General features: G+C 40.3%; 2 protein-coding genes across 3 annotated transcripts in view; one reads left to right on the plus strand and one right to left on the minus strand.

The window, feature by feature from the left end:
* Positions 1-21,268, minus strand: part of LOC117817031 (leptin receptor overlapping transcript-like 1) — a 762,389-nt gene that overhangs the window by 58,695 nt on the left and 682,426 nt on the right. The gene's annotated exons all lie outside the window — the stretch shown is intronic.
* Positions 2,013-20,365, plus strand: LOC117817018 (probable carboxypeptidase X1). 2 transcript variants are annotated; one of them, XM_034689460.1, is made up of 15 exons: positions 2,027-2,190; positions 2,257-2,412; positions 10,354-10,463; positions 10,544-10,683; positions 11,007-11,091; positions 12,022-12,181; positions 12,255-12,346; positions 13,344-13,467; positions 16,076-16,272; positions 16,386-16,565; positions 16,730-16,927; positions 17,016-17,112; positions 19,323-19,462; positions 19,565-19,667; positions 19,756-20,363. In XM_034689460.1, exons 1-15 carry the CDS (start codon positions 2,115-2,117, stop codon positions 20,058-20,060), a joined length of 2,163 nt encoding a protein of 720 aa, XP_034545351.1. In that variant the 5' UTR covers positions 2,027-2,114; the 3' UTR covers positions 20,061-20,363. The 2 variants fall into 2 exon arrangements, with proteins under 2 accessions (XP_034545349.1, XP_034545351.1); XM_034689458.1 differs by having other exon boundaries at positions 2,013-2,412; positions 19,756-20,365.

Consider the following 21,268-nt stretch of genomic DNA (forward strand, 5'->3'; position numbering starts at 1 on the left):
GTGGGGAGCGTGCCTATGTTCCCACAACCCTAAGTTCCCACTTTCTGCTGCTAGATATAACATATCCTTTATTCGTCCCACAACGGGGAAATTGAAGTGTTACAGCAGCAAAGCACACAGTGCAAAAGAGTATAAAGCAAAGAAGAGCCTATAAAATAGCAATTATTAAAAAGTTATTAGCAATTAAAATTAAAGAGGTAAAAATAAGCATATCTTCCAACATATATACACAACTAAATAAGTAAATTTACAAATATTTCCAAAACCAGTGACACGTGAAAATGTGCACAGACTTGCAGCATAGGTATAAACAATGTACAGAACAGAACTGGGAAGATGGGTAGAAAGACGTATTGCACATGTAAGAAGAGAAGGATGAACTGGATTGGGGAAATATTGCACTTGAGTCCGTTTTGGTGATGACTCATTCATTCATTCATTTACTATAAAGTGCTTCCAAAACATCTTGTGGGAGGATAGGGCTTACATTGAAAGGAAATGTAGGAACACAAGACCTCATTTTGAAAATGTCCTAGAAATGTGTGAACATAGGGATGACCCCACCCAGCACCCAGCACCCGGTGCATTTCTTAGCTAACACTACAAATGAAGTTAAGGTGTTAACTTAGATTCAGGAGCAGGACCACGCCTAAACCACACCCTCAATCACCTGACAAGCCTTCTTAAACGTAGCCAGCCTACTCCAACTGCTTGTCTGTGATTCTTCAACCCACCCTCCCTCACCTTACTCTACTGCACTTAACCTATTTCCTTGTCCTCTCCTACTCAACTCGTGCTCGCTCCTTCTATGCCCTGTCTACTTCCAGGTACAACCTGGGTCAAGATCAGCTCCGGCAGGATAACGCTGAGACGGAACCCCCATCCTGAGTCTCCTTCTGCTGGGCACACCACGCACAACTAATTCATTAAATGTTCAACTTATATCCTTGTGTGGCGTGGTCCTTGCTAGTGAAGCTTTATTTAAGAGCCACACAATGACTGTGATAGTGACCTTCTGCATGCCTTTTGCACGACTCTGTGCGTTAACAACAAGCGGCAACCTCCAGTCTTAAAATATGAAGCCCATGCAGAAGTGCTTAAAACCTGCAGTTCATCGAGCGTCCACTAGAGGCTGGCTGCAGAAACACAGGAAACCACATACACACCCATTCAAAGAAGACGATCTTTGCAGCAGAAATAAACATGTTTACAGCCTGGTTCAAAACAACAGTTTAGGTCTAAGTAGCTCATTTCTCTCTCGGCACGCACTGTAGGCTAGGGGGTGATTTTTTTGTACCTCAGTATTTTTGAAGATATTAAACTTGCAAGTTTTGCCCAAATAAGGGCGTGGCTGACTTGATTGACAGGTGGGCACCCTGTAGCAGTTAGGGAAGTAGGGCAGCAACAGGTGTTCATAATTATGGTTGGTAAATGTTTTCTTCCAGCGATGCAACAAATATACCTTTACTTTTATCCAAAAGTTATTGTGAGAGATCCAACAAGGACCATTTAGTTGACAATGTTAATAAGGGACTCTATAAGTATTTGTTGGTTTTAATAAGTCTTTCTTGAATTTGTTATAGTTATAGATGTCATTTTGTGTTCCGAAACTGAGAAAGTTAATGTCTTTTCCTGAACTGAAGTATTAATTTCGCAGCTGATGTTTACATGTGATTACATGCGCTGTATTATTTACACCACTAGGTGGTGCCTGTGAGTCAGGAACGGAGCAATACACAGACGTGTTAGTGAGAAGAAGAGTTTTTATGGAACGTTGTAACTGAAAGATGCTGTTAGCATGAAGCTGCAGTGTTCTGTGAGCAGCCGGAGAATATGTCGAAAAGAGTTCTGTTAAGGTAAATAAAGTTGAGACAAGTGAAACGTCCGTCCAGCGTCCGACTGTATTCTTGGCTGCAACATTATTCAATTTCCTTCCTGTTAAAGACACTTAAAGGATAATTAATTACCAAAATCCACTAAACACATCCTTTCCCCACGCTCTTATTTTGTAGGTCCCTGCCCGGAAGTTGTTTTTGCACCACAGTGCTGCACAGCATGCCAGAGAGGTTGAATGAGTGTTCAGTGTAAGAGCATTTCTGCAGGGAAAAGTGACTATGGCAGGAGCTGTGCACCTCCTCATGCTTTTATGTCTGTGCTGTGGATCTTTGCACCTCACCTCATCCTCACCTGGTAATGACACAACTACTGTGGCTTTAGATGCTGCATTCACTACAACTGAGAGCCTTTTATCTACAGGGAAGACCAACTCCACTGACAGTAAGTCAACAACTGAACCTCCAACAACCACAACTACTGGACATCTGAGTAAAGATGCAGATAAAGAGAAAAAGGTTCCCAGGAAAGATGCAGAGGATGTAAAGGAGGAGGAAGAAGAAGGTCCTCTGGAGTTAGGTGAGTGGATGTTATCATGTTGGAGTTTTAAAGCTGGTTGTGTTGTGTTCAATAATGCTCAGTTTTATAAATGAACCCTTTTACAGCATATTTAAATGTCTTTATGGGTGGATTATTTCATGCCTTTAATTAATTTTTGCTCCTGTTTTTTTTTTTTTGGAAAGAGCAGCCATGCTTATCTATTAAAGCAGTCCTTTTTACAGCCAGACAAATAAGTGCCTGGTTTTAAATGTCTCATTACTTTTCCCATAAACAGAAACAGCCATGCTGGTAGACTTATCAGGCAACCCGTCCCCTGAGAGCAACAAAAACCAGACCTTTAATTTGGAAAGTCAGTTTGCTAGATGCAACAGATCTCAACAATTTCAGAGCTTCTGGTGTTCAAGGGATAAGAACAATTTCTGGCATCTCTCCAACAAAAGTGAAGTATGTCAAAGGTCAGATGTCAGTCGGTGCATCCACATCATGCTGCAAACCGTCACAGATTAAGAACTCCTGAGAAAGACACCAGAAACTGAACAGCATCATGTAAAGGAATCATTAAGACTCAGTTTTTAAGAGTAATAGATTTGAGAGTGTTCAGAGCTCTGTGGGTCTCTGCATATCTGCGGTCAGAGAGTCAGTGTCCGAGGGTTGGGGGAGGATGTTCCACACGCGGTGTGTTTTCTACTGATGGAAACCAGATGGTCTGTGTGATTCCTCAGACCAAAAAAAAAAGACCAAAACAGAGGAACAAGAGTCCTCACACAACTCTAACACTCTCTTTAAGTCTCTCATACAGACATACATTCAGTGGTACAGTGAAGTGAAGCTGTAGCTGCAGCCAAGTGCCTGATACATAAACACATGTAAACCTCTAAAGCCAAAACCTCCAGTCTGGCAGGAGTTACATGATTTCAGTCTCAGGTTTGTGCCGATGGCTGTTTTTATCCTGAAGTGATGGATTATTAAGCTTTAAAAAGTTCAATATAAAGAATTGATATAGCTCAGTGTCAGACTTTAAATGTGGGGAAACGTACATCCTCGTCCTCAAAATACAAATGAAACCCTGCAGCTCATCTAAAGCTTTCAGTTTGTGTATAAATGGTAAATTGTGGATGTTTAGGATGCTGGATTATCTTCTTGGACAAAGCATGGAGTTTATACAAGAAAGGGACTTTGCCAAAGTGATGTCACCCACTAAGCTGCAGACTACTGTTTTGGATTCTTGTGTTTTGCATTTTGGCTGTTACAGATGTAGATATTTGGAGCCATGAAAGACTACTTTTGGACGTCTGAGGATGAATTTTAACCACTTTTCATCAGTTTGTTAAAAAGGTGCATCATCAGTTCACTGTGATAAAAATCTGAATGTTATTTTTTGCTGTAAACAGAAGGTTAGCTATGCTCTGAAGTATGCCATGCTCTGCATCTATTTGATCTTAATGGGTCCATAATTTACTGAATAAGTATGTTGCTGTGAGGAAGTTTTGGAACTAGGAATGAAGACTATAAAGTCATTAAGCTCTGAGGTCATAAATCAAGTTAGAGGTACACATTATTCTTTAGACTTACATACAAACTCAATTCTGTTCTTTTCCCCAAACAATGGTGTCGCCCCCTGCAGGCTGTTGCAAAGGATGCAGGTTTAAGACAGCTTTGCATTGGCTCCACTGTAAGAGAGGGAGACCAAGCACCATTTCTTTAAGAGACAGTTATTTCCCCCGCCTCTTTATGTTGAGCTAATCCAACCTGCTGTTTGCTGTTGGTACAACTTTAATAACAGACAGATATGTGGCCGCCATCTATCCTCCCATGCTACTTCTGAAAAGTGAGCATATTTCTTCTTCTTGGTCTCAACGTTTGCAAACTTTCTATGATGCATGAAATGGTTTGTTATTTTTTAGAAAGGAGAACAACCAGGAGCATTAAGGTAGCAAAGAAGTCCAAAAAGATCCTGAAGAAATCCAAACTCATCCCCAAGAAGCCGAAGGTGGTTAAGAAAACCAAACCTAAGGTCAAAAAGAGTCGGTCAGCGGCCAAGGAGACGGTCCCACGTATGTACGGGGATTATACAGAATGTTAATCAGACAGGGGCTGGATATCAATGTGAAATAGTTTCAGGTGCTTTGATCATGTGGGTTTATTTGGTCAGCTCAGGTGGTCCTGCAGCAGCTTATTAAGTTTAAAGGGAACATGAGGATCAGTGTGATCCACTAATTTGTCTGATATAAACCCACATAACAAAGCATTAAACCAACCTTCAAACTATCTGATAATCCAGCACTAAGTCTAGACCCTGATCTGATTTATGTGCCTCTGACTCTGAGGCATCACATACTGTATACATTAACCTTTATACTAATACAGACAAACTCAATCTGCTGCTGGCACAGACTCACAACAAACACATCTTTGACTAAGTGATAAACACTGTGCACATATTGCCTCTTGCTTTCTGACGACTAAAAATACATTTTAAATCTTGCTTCTTTAATATTTTCAAAAATGTTGTGCAGAGAAACTGGATTCTCTCTCTGCATTATACTGTGCAGGGACTAGCAGTAGTTCAAATTGTGAGGTCAAATACACTGATTCTTTTTATTTTGCCTCTGAAAATTTATATATGAAAATTTCATGTCTGATGTTTAATAAAAACAATAAAAGTGAAAATTTCATGTCTGAAGTGGAATGGTGAAAAGGTGAAAATTTTGCTTCTGATTTTGAAACATGAAAAAGTGAAATTTTTGCTTCCGAAGCAAAAAACATGAAAAAGTTCAAATTTCATGTCTGAAGCGAAAAAAGTGAAAATTTCACTTCTGAAGCAAAAAAACATGTAAAAATTAAAAATTTCATGTCTGAAGCGAAAAAACATGAAAAAGTGAAAATTTCATGTCTGATGTGAAAAAACATGAAACAGTGAAAATTTCATGTCTGAAGCGAAAAAAGTGAAAATTTCATGTCTGACATGAAAAAACATGAAAAAGTGAAAATTTCACGTTTGAAGCAAAAATCATGAAAAAGTGAAAATTTCGCTTCTGAAGTGAAAAAAATGAAAAGTGAAAATTTTGTGTTTGAAGCAAAAAACATGAAAAAGTGAAAATTTCACGTTTGAAGCAAAAAACATGAAAATTGAAAATTTCATGTCTGACATGAAAAACCACAAAAAAGTAAAATTTCATGTTTGAAGCAAAAAACCTGAAAAAGTGAAAATTTCGCTTCTGAAGTGAAAAAAATGAAAAAGTGAAAATTTCATGTTTGAGGCAAAAAAACCATGAAAATGTGAAAATTTCACGTTTGAAGCAAAAAACATGAAAAATTGAAAATTTTATGTCTGACATGAAAAAACATGAAAAAGTGAAAATTTCACGTTTGAAGCAAACAACATGAAAAAATGAAAATTTCATGTCTGACGTGAAAAAACATGTAAAAGTGAAAATTTCGCTTCTGAAGTGAAAAAACATGTAAAAGTGAAAATTTCATGTCTTAAGTGAAAAAACATGAAAAAGTGAAAATTTCACTCTGACTTGAAACAGGAAACGTAGGGAGCAGATAGTGGGGCAAACAGTCGAGGATGGGAGGTGAACCAGTGACCTCTGTGATGAGGACTGTAGCTTCTGTATATGGGGCATGCTAAGACCGCTAAGCCACTGGCACCCCTGCTAAAATATTCTTGGTGCAAAAGAAAGATGAAATGATACGAGAGGTTCCTGGCCACAAAGATGTAAAATTTCTTCTCTGGTCTTTGTAGACGATGTTAATGTCTTCAGCACTGATTTCCTCCTTGTTTTTAGTACTTTCTCTGATCTCCTCGTCGTCTCCAGCCGGCTACTCTCTTTCACACAGATTTCAAATACTTCTAAAGACCCTCCTGACTCTCTTTACCCTGATACCAAATCTACTGCTGATGTGGTTCAAGTTCTTTGGGTCCGTTTGGTCTGTTTAAGGACTTCATTAATCTACCAGCTGCCTTGTGTTTATGTCTTTGCAAAGTGTGTTAGCATATCTCATGTTTCACACTTTGTTGTTATGTGTGTGAATAAGGACCTGGAAATAAGCCAGCTGTGGAAGTGTGTATAGAGTTCCTGTGTTTATAATGCATGTATAAGGAGGTAAAAGTACAAACAGAGATTAGCATGTAGAGTAAGGATTGTTTACATCCTGTCAACGCAGCGCTGATTTTCACATGCAGTTCTTCCCATTAGTGCAGAAGTTACATGAACTGTGAGTGATATTCCAGAAAGTTTCCATGCCGGGGGAATGAGTAAGTGTGTTAATGTGGTACCATATTATATAACCTCCACAAAGTGAAAGAGTTGTGGTGTTTGTGCAGTGGTTTGGTGCCACAGTTCTTTCTTTATGAGTATTTCATCTCACTAAACAGCCATCTTGGGTTTGAGATGAAAGGAGACCTGTTTACACTCCATAAAAGATCCAGAATCCACTAAAGGGCCTGTGCAATTACATTTTCTAATTCTTAGTTTGCTCCCTATTTTTTTCCTCTCTTTTCTTTGTATGAGAAGAGTTGACTGCTGTTTTGATGAAGGAGAAGCTGCACAGTGTGACAGTTGATGGGCTGATGAGACATGGACTCACATGGACTATTTTGCACTAAGACATTTAAAGCAGATTCCTTAAGTCCAGGACATTGGGAGTTTGGGCTTCCATGGATCCATCTTGGTTCTCCAGCACATCCCACTCCATTGGATTCAGATCTGGGGAATTTGTAGACTAAGTCAACACTGTCAGGTTCCTCCAGGCCAACTTCTTCCATCGCTCAGTTGCCCAGGCACTTTTGTTGGTGCACAGGGGTCAGCATGGGCACCGCGACCAGTCTATCACTTCACATCCCCATGTGCAACAAACTGCGATGCACTGGACACCTTTCTATCAGAACCAGCATCCACTTTGTCAGCAGTCTGGGCTGCAGTAGCACTTATGCCAGACCCAACAACTCCCTATGAGCATCAATGATCCCTGGTTGCCTATGACCCTGTTCCTAGTTCCTTCCTTGGTCCACTTTAGGTAGACACTGCAGACCGGGGACACCCCACAAGAGCTACAGTCTTGGAGGTTCTCCGACCCGGTCATCTAGCCATTGCAGTATGGCCTTCGTCAAAGTCGCTCACATTCTTGTGTTCGCCCCTTTTTTCTTCTGTTCTCTGCCTGAAGCAAAAAACATGAAAAGTTAAAATTTCACGTTTGAAGCTAAAAAACATGAAAAGTGAAAATTTCATGTCTGACGTGAAAAAACATGAAAAAGTGAAAATTTCACGTTTGAAGCCAAAAAAACATGAAAAAGTGAAAATTTCACTTCTGAAGCAAAAAAATGAAAAAGTGAAAAAATTTGCTTCTGACGTGAAAAAAACATGAAAAAGTGAAAATGTCACGTTTGAAGCAAAAAAAACATGACAAAGTGAAAATTTTACGTTTGAAGCAAAAAAAAAATGAAAAAGTGAAAATTTCAAGTTCGAAGTGAAAAACATGAAAAAGTGAAAAAATTTGCTTCTAATGTGAAAAAAACATGAAAAAGTGAAAATTTCACGTTTGAAGAAAAAAAAACATGAAAAAGTGAAAAAATTTGCTTCTGACGTGAAAAAAACATGAAAAAGTGAAAATTTTACGTTTGAAGCAAAAAAAAAATGAAAAAGTGAAAATTTCAAGTTCGAAGTGAAAAACATGTAAAAGTGAAAATTTTGCTTCTGAAGTGAAAAAACATGAAAAAGTGAAAATTTCGCTTCTGAAGTGAAAAAAATGAAAAAGTGAAAATTTCACGTTTGAAGCAAAAAAACATGAAAAAGTGAAAATTTCACGTTTTAAGCAAAAAAAATGAAAAAGTGAAAATTTCATGTCTGACGTGAAAAAACATGAAAAAGTTAAAATTTCACGTTTGAAGCAAAAAAAACATGAAAAGTGAAAATTTCATGTCTGACGTGAAAAAACATGAAAAAGTGAAAATTTCACGTTTGAAGCAAAAAAAACGTGAAAAAGTGAAAATTTTACGTTTGAAGCAAAAAAAATGAAAAAGTGAAAATTTCAAGTTTGAAGTGAAAAACATGAAAAAGTGAAAAATTTGCTTCTGACGTGAAAAAACATGAAAATGTGAAAATTTCACTTCTGAAGCAAAACACATGAAAAAGTGAAAATTTCGCTCTGACGTGAAAAATCATGAAAAAGGGAAAATTTCACGTTTGAAGCAAATAGAGGTCAGATGGAGTCTTGCACAGTCCTGGACTCAACGTGATGACAGTGAACCTATCACACATCAAGTCAAGTGGCACCCAAGTAGGATCAGCTCTTGGGGGCAGAGTGTGGACATCTACATCAAGCCTTTTAAGAGAGACAGGCAAAAGGTCTTCAAACAGCTCCTAAATCAGACAGAAGGCTCAGGATATATCTGATTCTGATATATTCTGACTCTGATCCTTCATGTAGAGGAAAAGACAAGGTCCCTTGTTTCAAGCAGACAACAATAGAGAGACAACAATGCTCCTTACTCCACAAAACTACATGTTTCTTGGTCTGCATTTCAGGATCATCGGGTGCTTTCAGGTTTCGCCCCCAAACTTCAAATGTCTGGTTTATTTTCTTTCACGGTACAGTTTATTCACCCAGATGATCAGCTGAGTTGGGGACCTCCTATGTTCTATAATTGGATGTTTTTCTCTCTTGGGCACTTCTGTCTGATTGCCAATTCTCTCTGGCTCAGCTTCAGTCATTTCAGGGGTTAGTGGTTTGGCAGGAATCCACCAGCGGTCACCACAAAGCTGAGTAACACTATGAGACAGCAGAGATCCGGCTGGACTACAAGGTAAAAGAGGGGAAAGAGGTCCTTGAATGAAATGCCACCTACCTTCAGCATTTCTTTTCAGCCTCTATACCTTGGCCAGAGACGTTTCAGCAGCCAGTAAAGCTCTCTGGCTCAAAGACACAGTCTGAACCCGGCTGAACTCTCCAGACAATGAGAGCCTGTCTGAGGTTTTAATAGAGCAGCAGAGGACGCTAAACAAGTTCAGAAACATTTCACTCTCTCATAAACGAGTCCTGCTCTCTCAATTTCCTGTTCTACTATTTATTCCTCCTTTGATTTGATGTTTGGATCTGGAAGTGTTAGAAAAGCTTTTTATTTAACTGCACTTTCTGGGTTTTCTCTCATGCCTCATCTGCAATAACTCATGCTTATAAAACCTGAGAAATCTCCTTCAGTGTTATATAATTCATAAACATTATATAACATTAAATAACTAACTTCTACGTTCTTCTCTGATCTGATCTGAGCGTTTGAGAGCTGATATTTGTTCTCAGCTTCCACTAGATCAAGTTTGTGCACATATATGCACAGGGCAACATATGCACGTGAGTGTATGTGTTTGCATATGATGTGCAAACCTGCATACGCTGTGTTACTACAGTTCTCAGGAGGAAAGCAAAGTGTTTCGAGGTGATGGTTTCATTCATTTTCTTGCAGCATGAGCTCAAATTTGAAAATGTACCTTTAAATTTGCATTCAATCAGAGTGAATAAAGCATAATCTCTTCAACAAACTGCAAATATGCCATTGAGGGAGCAATCAAATGTGCCTTTAGCATTTTTAGTTTTCTATCCACCTCATAGTTTGCTTGTTTTTGATCGCTCATATACTTTGAAACATGTCATCTGTCTCTGCACAACATAGAAATGTGCACAAGGCACTGACTGAGCTACTGGTACATTACTGATTAGAACATTAAGATAGTGTTTTGGAGCCAGAGGTGGACACATGTGGAGGAGAGTCTGGACCAGATTAATATAATTTTCATACTGGCCTTCTGTCAAACCACAAGGCTTTGCTAACTTATCTAAGCCAATAAACTCAAGACTGACCTTTGAAACTGTTGCTTCTTCTTACTTTGCTCCCCTGTTCTCTTTCATCACAGTTTAAGTCTTTTATAATGGTGAATAAATCTCTGTTTCCTGTGTCAGAATGTCCTCCTCTGGGTCTGGAGTCACTGAGGGTCAAAGACAACCAGCTGAAAGCATCGTCTTATCAACGCAGAGGTTTGGGCCCCCATCGAGGTCGACTCAACATCCAGGTAACAGCACAAGCTAACAAACTGAAATGTCTACAAACAGTATCAGTGAGGGGTTTATGTTCTGTTTTCTGTGTTTGCAGTCCGGGATAGAGGATGGAGATATCTACGACGGAGCCTGGTGTGCTCAGATCAGAGACACAAACCAGTGGCTGGAGGTGGACGCTCGGCGACTGACTCGCTTCACAGGCGTCATCCTGCAGGGTCGAAACTCCATCTGGAGGTCAGTGATCAGGGTTCAGGGTTCAGGGTTCAGGGTTCAGGGTTCAGGGTTCAGGGGTAGTTTCTTTGCACAGTTTGCTTTAAAGTCAGTTCTTAAAACAGATTTTTCTCTCAACTCTGTTTAACTTCTTAATGATCCCAAAGACTTTTGTTGCAAACACAAAAACCATGGCGTTTATTTTCCTGCAGTTTCCATTGTGATATAACTTGTAGTCACATATTTACCACGCTTCCCTCTTTCTCTCACACTTGGATAGACTAACAGATGAATGATCTTGTGTATGTTTGCATGATCAGAACTAAACATGTCTTCTTCACACACAGTTGGGATGTGGTGCACACCTACAAGGTGCAGTTCAGTAACGACTCTCTGGTTTGGAAGCCGAGTATGAACGGGACAGAAGAGGCTGTGAGTAAACTCTGCAGCATTCACACTTAGCTCGTTTTCATTTTAACATTTCACTATATTCCATGTGGGTCTAGTATCCAAACTATTTACATCCCTTTCTTTAAAAATCAACTTGTGCATTTGTTGAAGTTTGAGATGATATTGCGAAGTTAACTTCTGTAGTGGAAATAGTTTAGCAGAAGAGAGTCGAGGCTCAGGAGTGTGGTTCATGTGGATTTTTAGGGAAACGTTCTCTACACAAAAACCAGTCCTCAGGTTTTTAAAAGGAACTGAAATTGACAGCAGAGTATTTTTTAAGCGGCGCCACAATTTCTTTACCCGTAAAGACCATAACGAACAAAAAAGGTCAACATGTGGGTGCAGAAATAAAAATAAGAATGTCCTTTTATGTTAAAGCAAAATTCTGTTTTTCTTCTTCTGCAGCTTTTAGAAAAATGTGATGTTTAAATATAAAACTACAGTAATAACTGGCTCTACAGTATTTCATTGTACCTCCATAGTTATGGCAATAGTTCTGTATGATTTGGTGAAGAACTGAAACTCCTCTGATCTCTAGTTACCCTGTTTGCCTAAATCTGGTTTGGAAACGTGGCCGCCTTGGTTTGGTTTGTGTATTCAGGTGGTTATAAGGCGTGTGTGCCACAGCCACATGTGACCAAGAGGTGCCAATCATACACAGATTGTTATTCCATCATGCACCAGACTGGTTTAAGTTCTGTATGAAGACCTAAATCTTTTCATGAGTCTTCTGTAGTTAGCAGCAAAATAGAAAGGAGACAAATACATCCACATGAACTCTTAAGATGATTTGCGTTAACTTTAAAGTAATCTTAGAGCCAATCTTTGGTATCCAACTTGTCAAATAACAATAAAACATGTTAAGCAAGACTTAAGATTCCTTACATGTCACTGTCTGGTCTCGTGCTGCAGGTATTTGAAGGAAACCAGGATGCAGAGACTCCTGTTCTCGCTCTTTTTAACACTTCCACCGTGGCCCGTTACATCCGGATCAACCCACAGACCTGGTACGAGAACGGCACCATGGGTTCGATCTGCCTGAGAGCCGAGGTGTTGGGCTGCACTGTTCCAGGTACTGCAAATACTCTGTAGATTTTGTGATGTACCTTTTAGTCACTTAAACATGCACCTTTCTTATTTTACAGATCCAAATAATATCTACCCGTGGCAGACAGAGACGCCAGGATCCAGAGATAAACTGGACTTCAGACACCACAACTACAAGGAGATGAAGAAGGTGAGACTGTTCCCATTTCCTAGATAAGAGCATAGATTTTAAAGGCAATGCTCTGTTTCTTATACTAACATCTCTATCCATGGTCTTTTGACTCCCCAAATTATAACTAGTAATAAAAATCACCTCTGAAGCTCCCACGGTGTGTGTGGTCTGCCCTAAAGCTAATATTATGAGAGGTTTCACTCCCTCATGCCAGTGTCCTCACTCTGCTGCCACTACCTGCGGTCTGTTTAGAGACGCCTTGCTGCATCTAGTGGTCAGAAAACTGCATACAGAAACAAACATAGATCCACATTCCACATGTGGAAATACATTCAGTAAAGTGCAGTTCATACTGATGAGATAAAAGTGCAAGTTTATGAGGGACTAATGTTTATCTGGGGATTTATGAGACACAACACTGCCTATAAATTCTCTGCAATGACCTGTCCCAATGCAGGCTCATAAAATGCCTTGTACTGAATTTTAGGCATGCCATTGCTTGTATCTGTTTTCTTTTTTATTTAGATTTACATATCCAGGAAGTCCCTTCAGAAAGAAACCTTAAATCATATGGGACTCATGAAAAAGATAACACACTTATAGTTGTTTATATACAACAAAACAGACCCCAAAAAGAAGACTACACTACAGTTTACGCAAGGTAGTTGTGTTGAAACTTCTCTTTCTTAAGGTGAGGCTACCTATGATTGATAAATTACTACAACTGGGACTTGTCAGCCAGGGTAGAAGCGTAGTAATGTGCATCCACACTGCAATCCCAGAATGAGCAATATTGGCACCAACAACAAGATGGCTGCAGCCAAAACACCAAGCCTGGTGCCTACAAACTATTTGGTGACTTCATGGTGTTAACATCCACTTTTTATGAACAGTCTGTGGTTGTCTGATTACAAAGATCTGAGATGCTGAGTGCCAAACTCATGGCTACTCAACAATAGTCAACTAACCAATGGGTACATCCTCACTTGTCATATTTGTTGTCTTTGTTTATCAGCTGATGAAGTCGGTGCACGAGGCCTGTCCTAATATCACCCGTATCTACAGCATCGGGAAGAGTTACACGGGGCTGAAGCTCTACGTCATGGAGATCTCTGACAACCCTGGAAAACATGAACTGGGTGAGACACACTGGAAACACATGGCGATGCATCAACTCCAGAAATCTAGTCCACCAGACCTGAAATGGAAAATCCAAATGTTAGATCGTTTGTGGTTTATTTCTAAATGTGGAAGCACCGTTGTGATCTTAAATTGAATTGACCTTGAATCATTGACTCTAATGAGGGACAGACACTGCTGTGTGATCACACCGTTATTAAAGGAGACTTCCACAGAACCTTCAATGTGTCCGAACCCTCCAAACCTACACACAGTCCTTCAGTGTGTGACACATAAACTCATACAGACCAGAGAACCGCTGAGTTTGCTCTGAGGTGGTGAACAAATGTTTTCTTTGGCCTCCTCGACTCGTCTCACATTGACAGGTTTTCCCGCCAAAACCAATCGCAGAGAAAGCAGCACAGAGGAGCAGGGAGAGAGGAAGACCACATCCATCCTGTCAGACTTCCAAATTTATATTAAGTTATCAGTTGGATCCTCTGAAACACATAATTACAGCTTGTTGCTTTAGAAGTGGACGATTGTTTTCACCCTGAAGAGTGTGGTTTTGCAGAATGTGATCCCTAGAAATGGGCTGCTCTATGTCAGCTTCAAATCACAATAGCAGACTTTCTGTTGAGTTTAGAGTTTGGGCATGAGAGGCTTTTTTGTAGCTCGGGACATGATACAGTTGCCTCCCAAATTTTGTTCATGTAGGTGAAACACACTGCAGCCTGCAGGGTGTACTTATTCAAACATTTGAGAGAGGGAAAGGGGATATGGAGGCATTTTGCCACATCTGTTTGCATGACCCATATCAATTTCACAACTTCTGTGTGTGCAGAGTTTTATGAATGTTAGAGCATTTCCATGTCCTCAAAAATGTGATGGAGGACAGATGTGACAAGACTGATGTTACAAAGAACAATAGAGCGCTCATGCTTTTGGTGTTCAGGTTGAATCTTGGAATTAGGCAAAGATAAAGCACCAAATGACCTTGAATCAGTCTTAGACACTATATGACCCATGACTTGAGACACCACCCCCTGTGGAAATGCCTTGTTGTTATATTTTGGAGCCAGAAATGATATGGAGAAGAGGTAAGAGTTACTAAGGGCTAAGTTGAACATCCACATACAGATCTTTTAGGTTAGAGCTTACAACATGATGCATCAACAGCTGATTGCTTGGAGGTTATTTAAGACCTGACAGATAAGAGGAAATTGAAGAAGACATGAAACTATCATCTCTCCCTCTTCATCTCCCTCTATCCCTCTCTCCAACACGCTCTCAGCAGATGTGTGTCTAACATGAGTCTGGTCCTGCTGGAGGTTTCTGCCTGTTAAAGGAAGTTTGTCCTTGCCACTGTAACTTGCTAAATGCTGCAAAGTGCTCTGCTCATGGTGGATTAAGATGAGATCAGACTGAGTCCTGTCTGTAAGATGGGACTGGATCTGATCCTGTCTTGATGTTGGGTCTTTGTTAATAATAGAACATAGAGTACGGTCTAGACCTGCTCAGTTTGGAAAGAGTCTACAGATAACATTTGTTGTGATTTGGAGCTTTATAATGATTGATTGAGGAAACTAGCAATTGAAACCATAAACTTGCTGGGAAAATACTGACTGAAGCAATACATCAAGTGAGTCAAAGAATGCAGGTTTAAGGGACCAGAGGCCATGCAGTCTCTTTACAGTCTGTTCTTTGAATGATTCTACAAGTAAAAATCTGCAAACCAGCACTAGTTAGAGCTTCTTTGTTTCTTTAAATGTCAGACCTGCAGATAACCAGTAAGAATGAAAACATCACATTTTCCCTCCCCTCTGCTCTGTCTGCGACCTCAAAGTCTTTTTCTCCCACTGGCAACTTTTTGTTCCATGTGTGATCAGTCATTCTTGCTCTTTAGCGGTTACAGTTGGAACACAAAGACTTGGTTAGGTAGTCAAATACTTCCCTCTGTTCTTCCCTTTCTCACAGTTATGTAACTTGTATGACTATTTGTTGTGATGTGTGCTTTGTTTGACTAAAGTTTAAATGTTTTAACTTGGCACTGATACTTCTGCTGTATCCTTAAATGTCTACTTAGAGGTTAGACGTATCAATTCAACATGCATGGGTCAAATTCTGAAGTTAAGGTTTACTAAGTGCGAACAACAAAAGATAGAACTAAATTCTGCATGCACATGAGCTGATTGTTGCGTGCAAAACAAATCTGAACAAACCAAGATCAGGCAAAACTCACAGAAGTGGGCTGACAGTCCTCCTGTTAGCCCAGAGTTGTGAGGAGGATGTGTGAGATTTCAGAGCTGCCTGTCAGTGTAGTGTATGCAGAACAAACAGGAAACCGATCCAGGTCTTTCACTGGGGTCAGCCACAGAGGTGGATCTTTAAAGGAGATATTATGAAAGCATAGACTGTTCTTTTGTGTAAAATTGTAAGAGATGTTTTTATTCTTGTCTTATCTGCAAAAAAGGAACTTGTGTTCATTAAAGTAGTAGTTGCATGCTGTTGGTAGGATGGCAGAAGATTCATCAAAGGTTTTGTTTGACCCCTCTAAACATAAGAAACCTGCATTAAACCTATCAAATGTTGTTCCTCCTCATGTTTGTGTTTTGGCGCCCCCTGCAGGAGAACCAGAGTTCCGGTATGTTGCAGGGATGCATGGAAACGAGGTAGTGGGCCGAGAGCTTCTTCTGAATCTGATGCAGTACATGTGTGAGGAGTACAAACGTGGTGACCAGCGTATCGTTCGCCTCATTAAAGACACTCGCATCCACCTGCTGCCCTCCATGAACCCTGACGGATACGAGATGGCCTTTAAGAAGGTGCTTGGAAATGCATTTAGTCCAGGATGGAGTTGTAGTTCTTCTGCTGGCTCCAGATTTGAGTGTCAGTCATATCATAGCTGAGACTATAACCCACTTTCTTTACTCCTCAGGGCTCAGAGTTGGCAAGTTGGGCGCTGGGTCGTTGGAGCTATGAAGGCATCGACATGAACCATAACTTTGCGGACCTGAACTCAGTGATGTGGACCGCCATAGAGCTTGAAACGGACACATCAAAACTCATCAACCACTACTTTCCCATCCCTGAGGAGTACACCTCTGAGGACGCTTTTGTAAGTTCAGGTTCTCACACATGCCTCATCCTCTCCTTCTAAATGTAGAACCTCTCTTTTCCTGTCTCCCTGTCTTTTCATCTTTAAGTTCTTAGAGGAGCTTCCTTATTTGCAAGTAAAATATTTGATTCTTAAAACTCTGAATCTAATCTCTAATTTTCCAGGTAGCACCTGAAACTCGAGCCGTCATTAACTGGATGCAGAACATCCCGTTTGTCCTGAGTGCTAACCTCCACGGTGGAGAGCTGGTGGTCACGTACCCGTTTGACATGACCCGGGACTGGGCTCCTCAGGAGCACACGCCCACCTCTGATGAGAGCTTCTTCCGCTGGTTGGCCACAGCCTACGCCAGCACCAATCAGGTCGACCCTCCTCCACATGTCTATTCCTCAATGTCCAAACATCCTCAGGATGTACTCATAGTGTTCCTGTATTTCCTGTAATGACTAGGCGATGTCCAATCCAGACCGGCGGCCGTGCCACAACAAGGATTTCCAGAGATACAACAACATCATCAACGGAGCCGACTGGCACAACGTACCAGGAAGTAAGAAAATGTGTGTTTCAAAGTACCTCATTTGATTTTGTTGTACTCTTTCTAAGAGTCAAGAGAGGTTGTAAAGATCCCGCCTCATAGAAGAGGTTATTTATTGGATATTACACTTTTATTAATACCTCAGAGTCTACATGTTGCCCTTAATCAAGCCATAACAGTGAGTTATATGCTTTCACAGAAGCATTGCTTTTCTGGATTGTTGTATTTAATAGTTCTCATGAAATTGAGGAAACTATTTACATCTCTTTACAATCTTACCGTTGATTTGAAATGTATTTATCAAACAGATCACAGTGTGTGCAACCTGAAGGCATCACTAATAGACCTCTTGAAATAATAAGTGGTGTGCCCCAAGGCTCTGTCTTGGGACCACTGTTATTTACTATAGTTATTAAATAATACAGATAATACAGTTATTTACTGCTCTGCTCCCATGCACTATCAGGGCCTCTGTCACATGCAAGACGCTTTGAATGCTGTACAAGACACCTTTCATGAGCTAAACTGGATCTTGAACCCTGATAAAACCCACACTCATGATGTTTACAAACTCAAAGACAAAGGGTGAGGTGGTTGAGCCTGTGTCTTCTTATAAATACAGAGGATTCCTCATCAAGGATTTACTCGTTTAAGCTTAACATTCAACAACTAGTGTTGGAGCCATGAAGGGAATTCAAGTGTTATATAATGTTATTTTAAGGTTTAGGGTAGGATATGGTTTGTATACTTTTTGTGGTGTTATTATGGTGTTTGTTTACAATATAGTTTATTGTGGGTTCAGTTAATTAGGTTATTTACGGGTCATGTGTTAGGGGCGGGGTTATTGAGTGAATTTAGGCCACCTGTGTTCCTTTGTTTTGCAGGTAGAGAGAGGGGGTGAGCTTGGTCTCCGTACTTTTTGTTGACCGCTTGCTTTTCACTTATGAACGCTATTTATGCTTAATTTACGCTCAGTTCAAGCTATTTCTGTTTGTGCACTTTATCATGAGTTTATCGTCTTTTTTTGGTAATAAAAGGTTAAACTTACTTTTTGTGCATTAGTGATTTTTGCTTTAGCGCGTCTGACAATAACTAGGCCCAGCGTCAGCCTCTCAGCGGCTTTTGGCTCTTCGTAGTCGCTACAACTAGTAAAGAAGTAGAAGTTGCAGCTGGACTTCTGTTTCAGAAATGAGTCATGTTGTTCTTTTGCTGCAGAGGAAAAACTTCTACTTTCATGCCTTTGATTAATTATGGTGATGTTTATACATGCATGCTTCATTACTCTCTGGATACTGTTTACCACAGAGCTTAGAGGTTCATTCCAAAGTTTTATTCCAAAGTCCAAAACTCATCACCGCTCCCTGTACGCTTGAGTTGACTGGCCTGCTCCGCTACCCGTAAATTAAATCGCTGGCATGTTCTTATTTATGAGGTGATTTTTAATTTGCTTTCCTATTTAGGTAATTTTATTAATTTGAAAAATTCTGGAAGCTACAGTCTCCGCTCTGTGACCCAGTCACAAAACATAATTTGGCTTTCAATCCCCAGTGTGTCTTGAAATGGGGAAAAGGAGTTTTAGGTAAGCCGCTCATGAAGCCTGGAATCTGCTGCAGGAGGATTTAGGTCTGATGGACCTCGTCTCTTTAAACGTTTTAGATCGAAGGCATTGGAGGGAAGATGCATCAGCTTGTAGGAGACTGACTGATGCATTTCTGTTTTGTGATCCAGGATTTGTTGACATGCTTTTTGTAAATTGAGTGTTTTATTTCTGTAACTTTGTTAGAAGGCACTGTTGCTGATCACGGCCAGGACACAAAGTGAGGTTTTCCTGGTTAGATACATTTTAAATAAACAAAAAGATAACAACAAACGTGAACATTAAACTTGCAGAAGAAGAACATTTCCAAACATGCATGAGACTAAAGGTCGGTAGAATCAGCTACTCAACCAATGCAGTGTTTGCCTTGTGACTGAAAGGGATAAATATGGTATTATACAATATTTAATATGTTCAACAGCTAGTAATTCTCCACAGACTAACAGCAATGAAAGAAAGACCTTTAGAAAAAGTTAACTCTAATGTTGTGAATCTGCAGAAAGTGAAGGATGATAGTTCGAAGTTTGAAATGTGAAAAACCTTCAAGTAGGACTTAAACCAAAAGCCTAACAAAGACTTCTTAAAAGAAAATGTAAACTCTTTCTGTGTTTTGTTCTCCCTGCAGGCATGAATGACTTCAGCTACCTGCACACAAACTGTTTCGAGGTGACGGTGGAGCTGTCATGTGATAAGTTCCCTCACGCCAGCGAGCTTCCCGTGGAGTGGGAGAACAACAGAGAGTCTCTGCTGGTTTATATGGAGCAGGTCTGACTGTCTTATGATGCTGATCATCTTCAGTTCCTCTGAAAACCTCTTCAATCCTCATTTGCATGATCTATGTCCTTATATGTGTTTTCCTTTTACAAGGTGCATCGTGGGATAAAGGGTGTGGTTCGTGACAAAGACACAGAGGCTGGTATACCGGACGCTGTCATCAAAGTGGAGGACATTGATCATCATATAAGATCAGGTACAGTCTCACATCACATCAGATATTCAATCCAGACTTGTTTTTATTGTCTAAGTGCTCACTGTCCAATTAAATATCTCCTCCTCAGTTGCTGATGGTGATTATTGGCGTTTGCTGAACCCCGGTGAATACCGTGTGACAGCCAGCGCAGAGGGCTACCTCCCCTCCTCCCGCACCTGCCAGGTCATGTACGACTTCTACCCCACAATCTGCGACTTCCGCCTCACCAAGATGCCCAAACAGAGGCTGAAAGATCTTTTGGCGAAGGGGGGGAAACTTCCCAAAGACCTGCAGCTCAGACTACGACAGCTCCGCCTGCGTAAGCTCCGTGTGACCACCAAAGTCATGAACCAGCGACGAGCTGCTGCTGCCAAACGGGCAAAGAAGGTCTGATGGTGATTAAATATGAGACCAAAGCAGGACTTGGTTCAGGGTTACCCATCGTCACTGGATTTATCTCACTTTTAAAATGCTGTTATTTATCAAGGACCAAACAGCAGAGCGTGTTGCTCTTCTTTACTCACACACCTGAGGAATGAACTCGGATCTTCTGCTGTGGAGCAGCAGAGCGACTGAGAGAACAGTTCCTCCCTGAAGGACACGATGTATCTGAAGTAAACTGTTGAATGTATTTAAAGACAAAATAAGGTTTCTAGTAAAGTTTGATTCTTACAAATACAATAAAAAGAAACTTTTAATACAGAAAAAGAAACGGTTTCATTTCAATATTACCCACACAGATATCGAGACACCATCATTTCTCTCTTCCCTCCTCATATTTCTACTCAGCTGCACTCTTAAAATCAAACTCCCCACACAGGACATTCCCAACTAGCCACCTGATTTGAACCAACAACTTTCACACTGCAGGGGAACAGCTATTACCCTGACGCCACAGCAAGGCCGTGAATTTGTTTCCATGTTAGGTATTTGAGTTTCCAGTTACACAGTGATACTACAGAAGAAATGAATCATCTGAGTGATAAGAACCTGGAGCCCTCTGTTTGAAAGGCAGCAGAGCGGTGTTACTGGTTAGCCCACCTGACAACGCCTTCATTTCTAAGCAGCCAATTTAATCAGCTAGTGAAGAGCATGCCCTAAAACTCAAAGTTTGTAGCTGTAGGCCTTGGTTTAAGTCTCACCTTGGCTTGGACAATTTTCCCTTTCTAATCCATTATTTCACTTTTGATTTTTGCAGCATTTATGTTATAAAATTGTCCACATTTGTATTTATACAATCTAACTCAAAGGGGGGTTACAGTTTACCTCACTTGCTGATGCCTTTAGGTTGAAAGTATCATGCTTCCCTTGAATAAGAAGCAACAGTTTAGCTTACCTGGTAAACCCCTGGCTTTGTTACCATCATTTTGCATCTCTAAGCCTGGGTTCCAGTCTTACATTAGCAGGGACTGTTTTTCCCTCGTAGTCTGACGACTTTCTTTGCTTCTGCAGTCATTTACTTTCTTTTTCCCAGAATGATTTAGTTTTCTTTAGTTTAATTTGCAAAAAAATAACTTTTCCTATCATGCAGATTTCTTCTTCTGTCTGATTAGGATTGCTCATTCTCTCAGGAGCCTCAATCTTTTGTAGAACTTATGACA

Source organism: Notolabrus celidotus, chromosome 8 (assembly GCF_009762535.1).
Source record: "Notolabrus celidotus isolate fNotCel1 chromosome 8, fNotCel1.pri, whole genome shotgun sequence".
NCBI lineage: Eukaryota > Metazoa > Chordata > Actinopteri > Labriformes > Labridae > Notolabrus > Notolabrus celidotus.

Excerpts from the sequence above, each read along its gene's own strand:
- LOC117817018 (XM_034689458.1), top strand. The coding sequence starts at position 2,115 with ATGGCAGGAGCTGTGCACCTCCTCATGCTTTTATGTCTGTGCTGTGGA. Across the intron at positions 16,566-16,729 it reads ACACCTCTGAGGACGCTTTT|GTAGCACCTGAAACTCGAGC; the intron begins GTAAGTTCAGGT and ends CTAATTTTCCAG. Across the intron at positions 17,113-19,322 it reads CTGGCACAACGTACCAGGAA|GCATGAATGACTTCAGCTAC; the intron begins GTAAGAAAATGT and ends TTCTCCCTGCAG.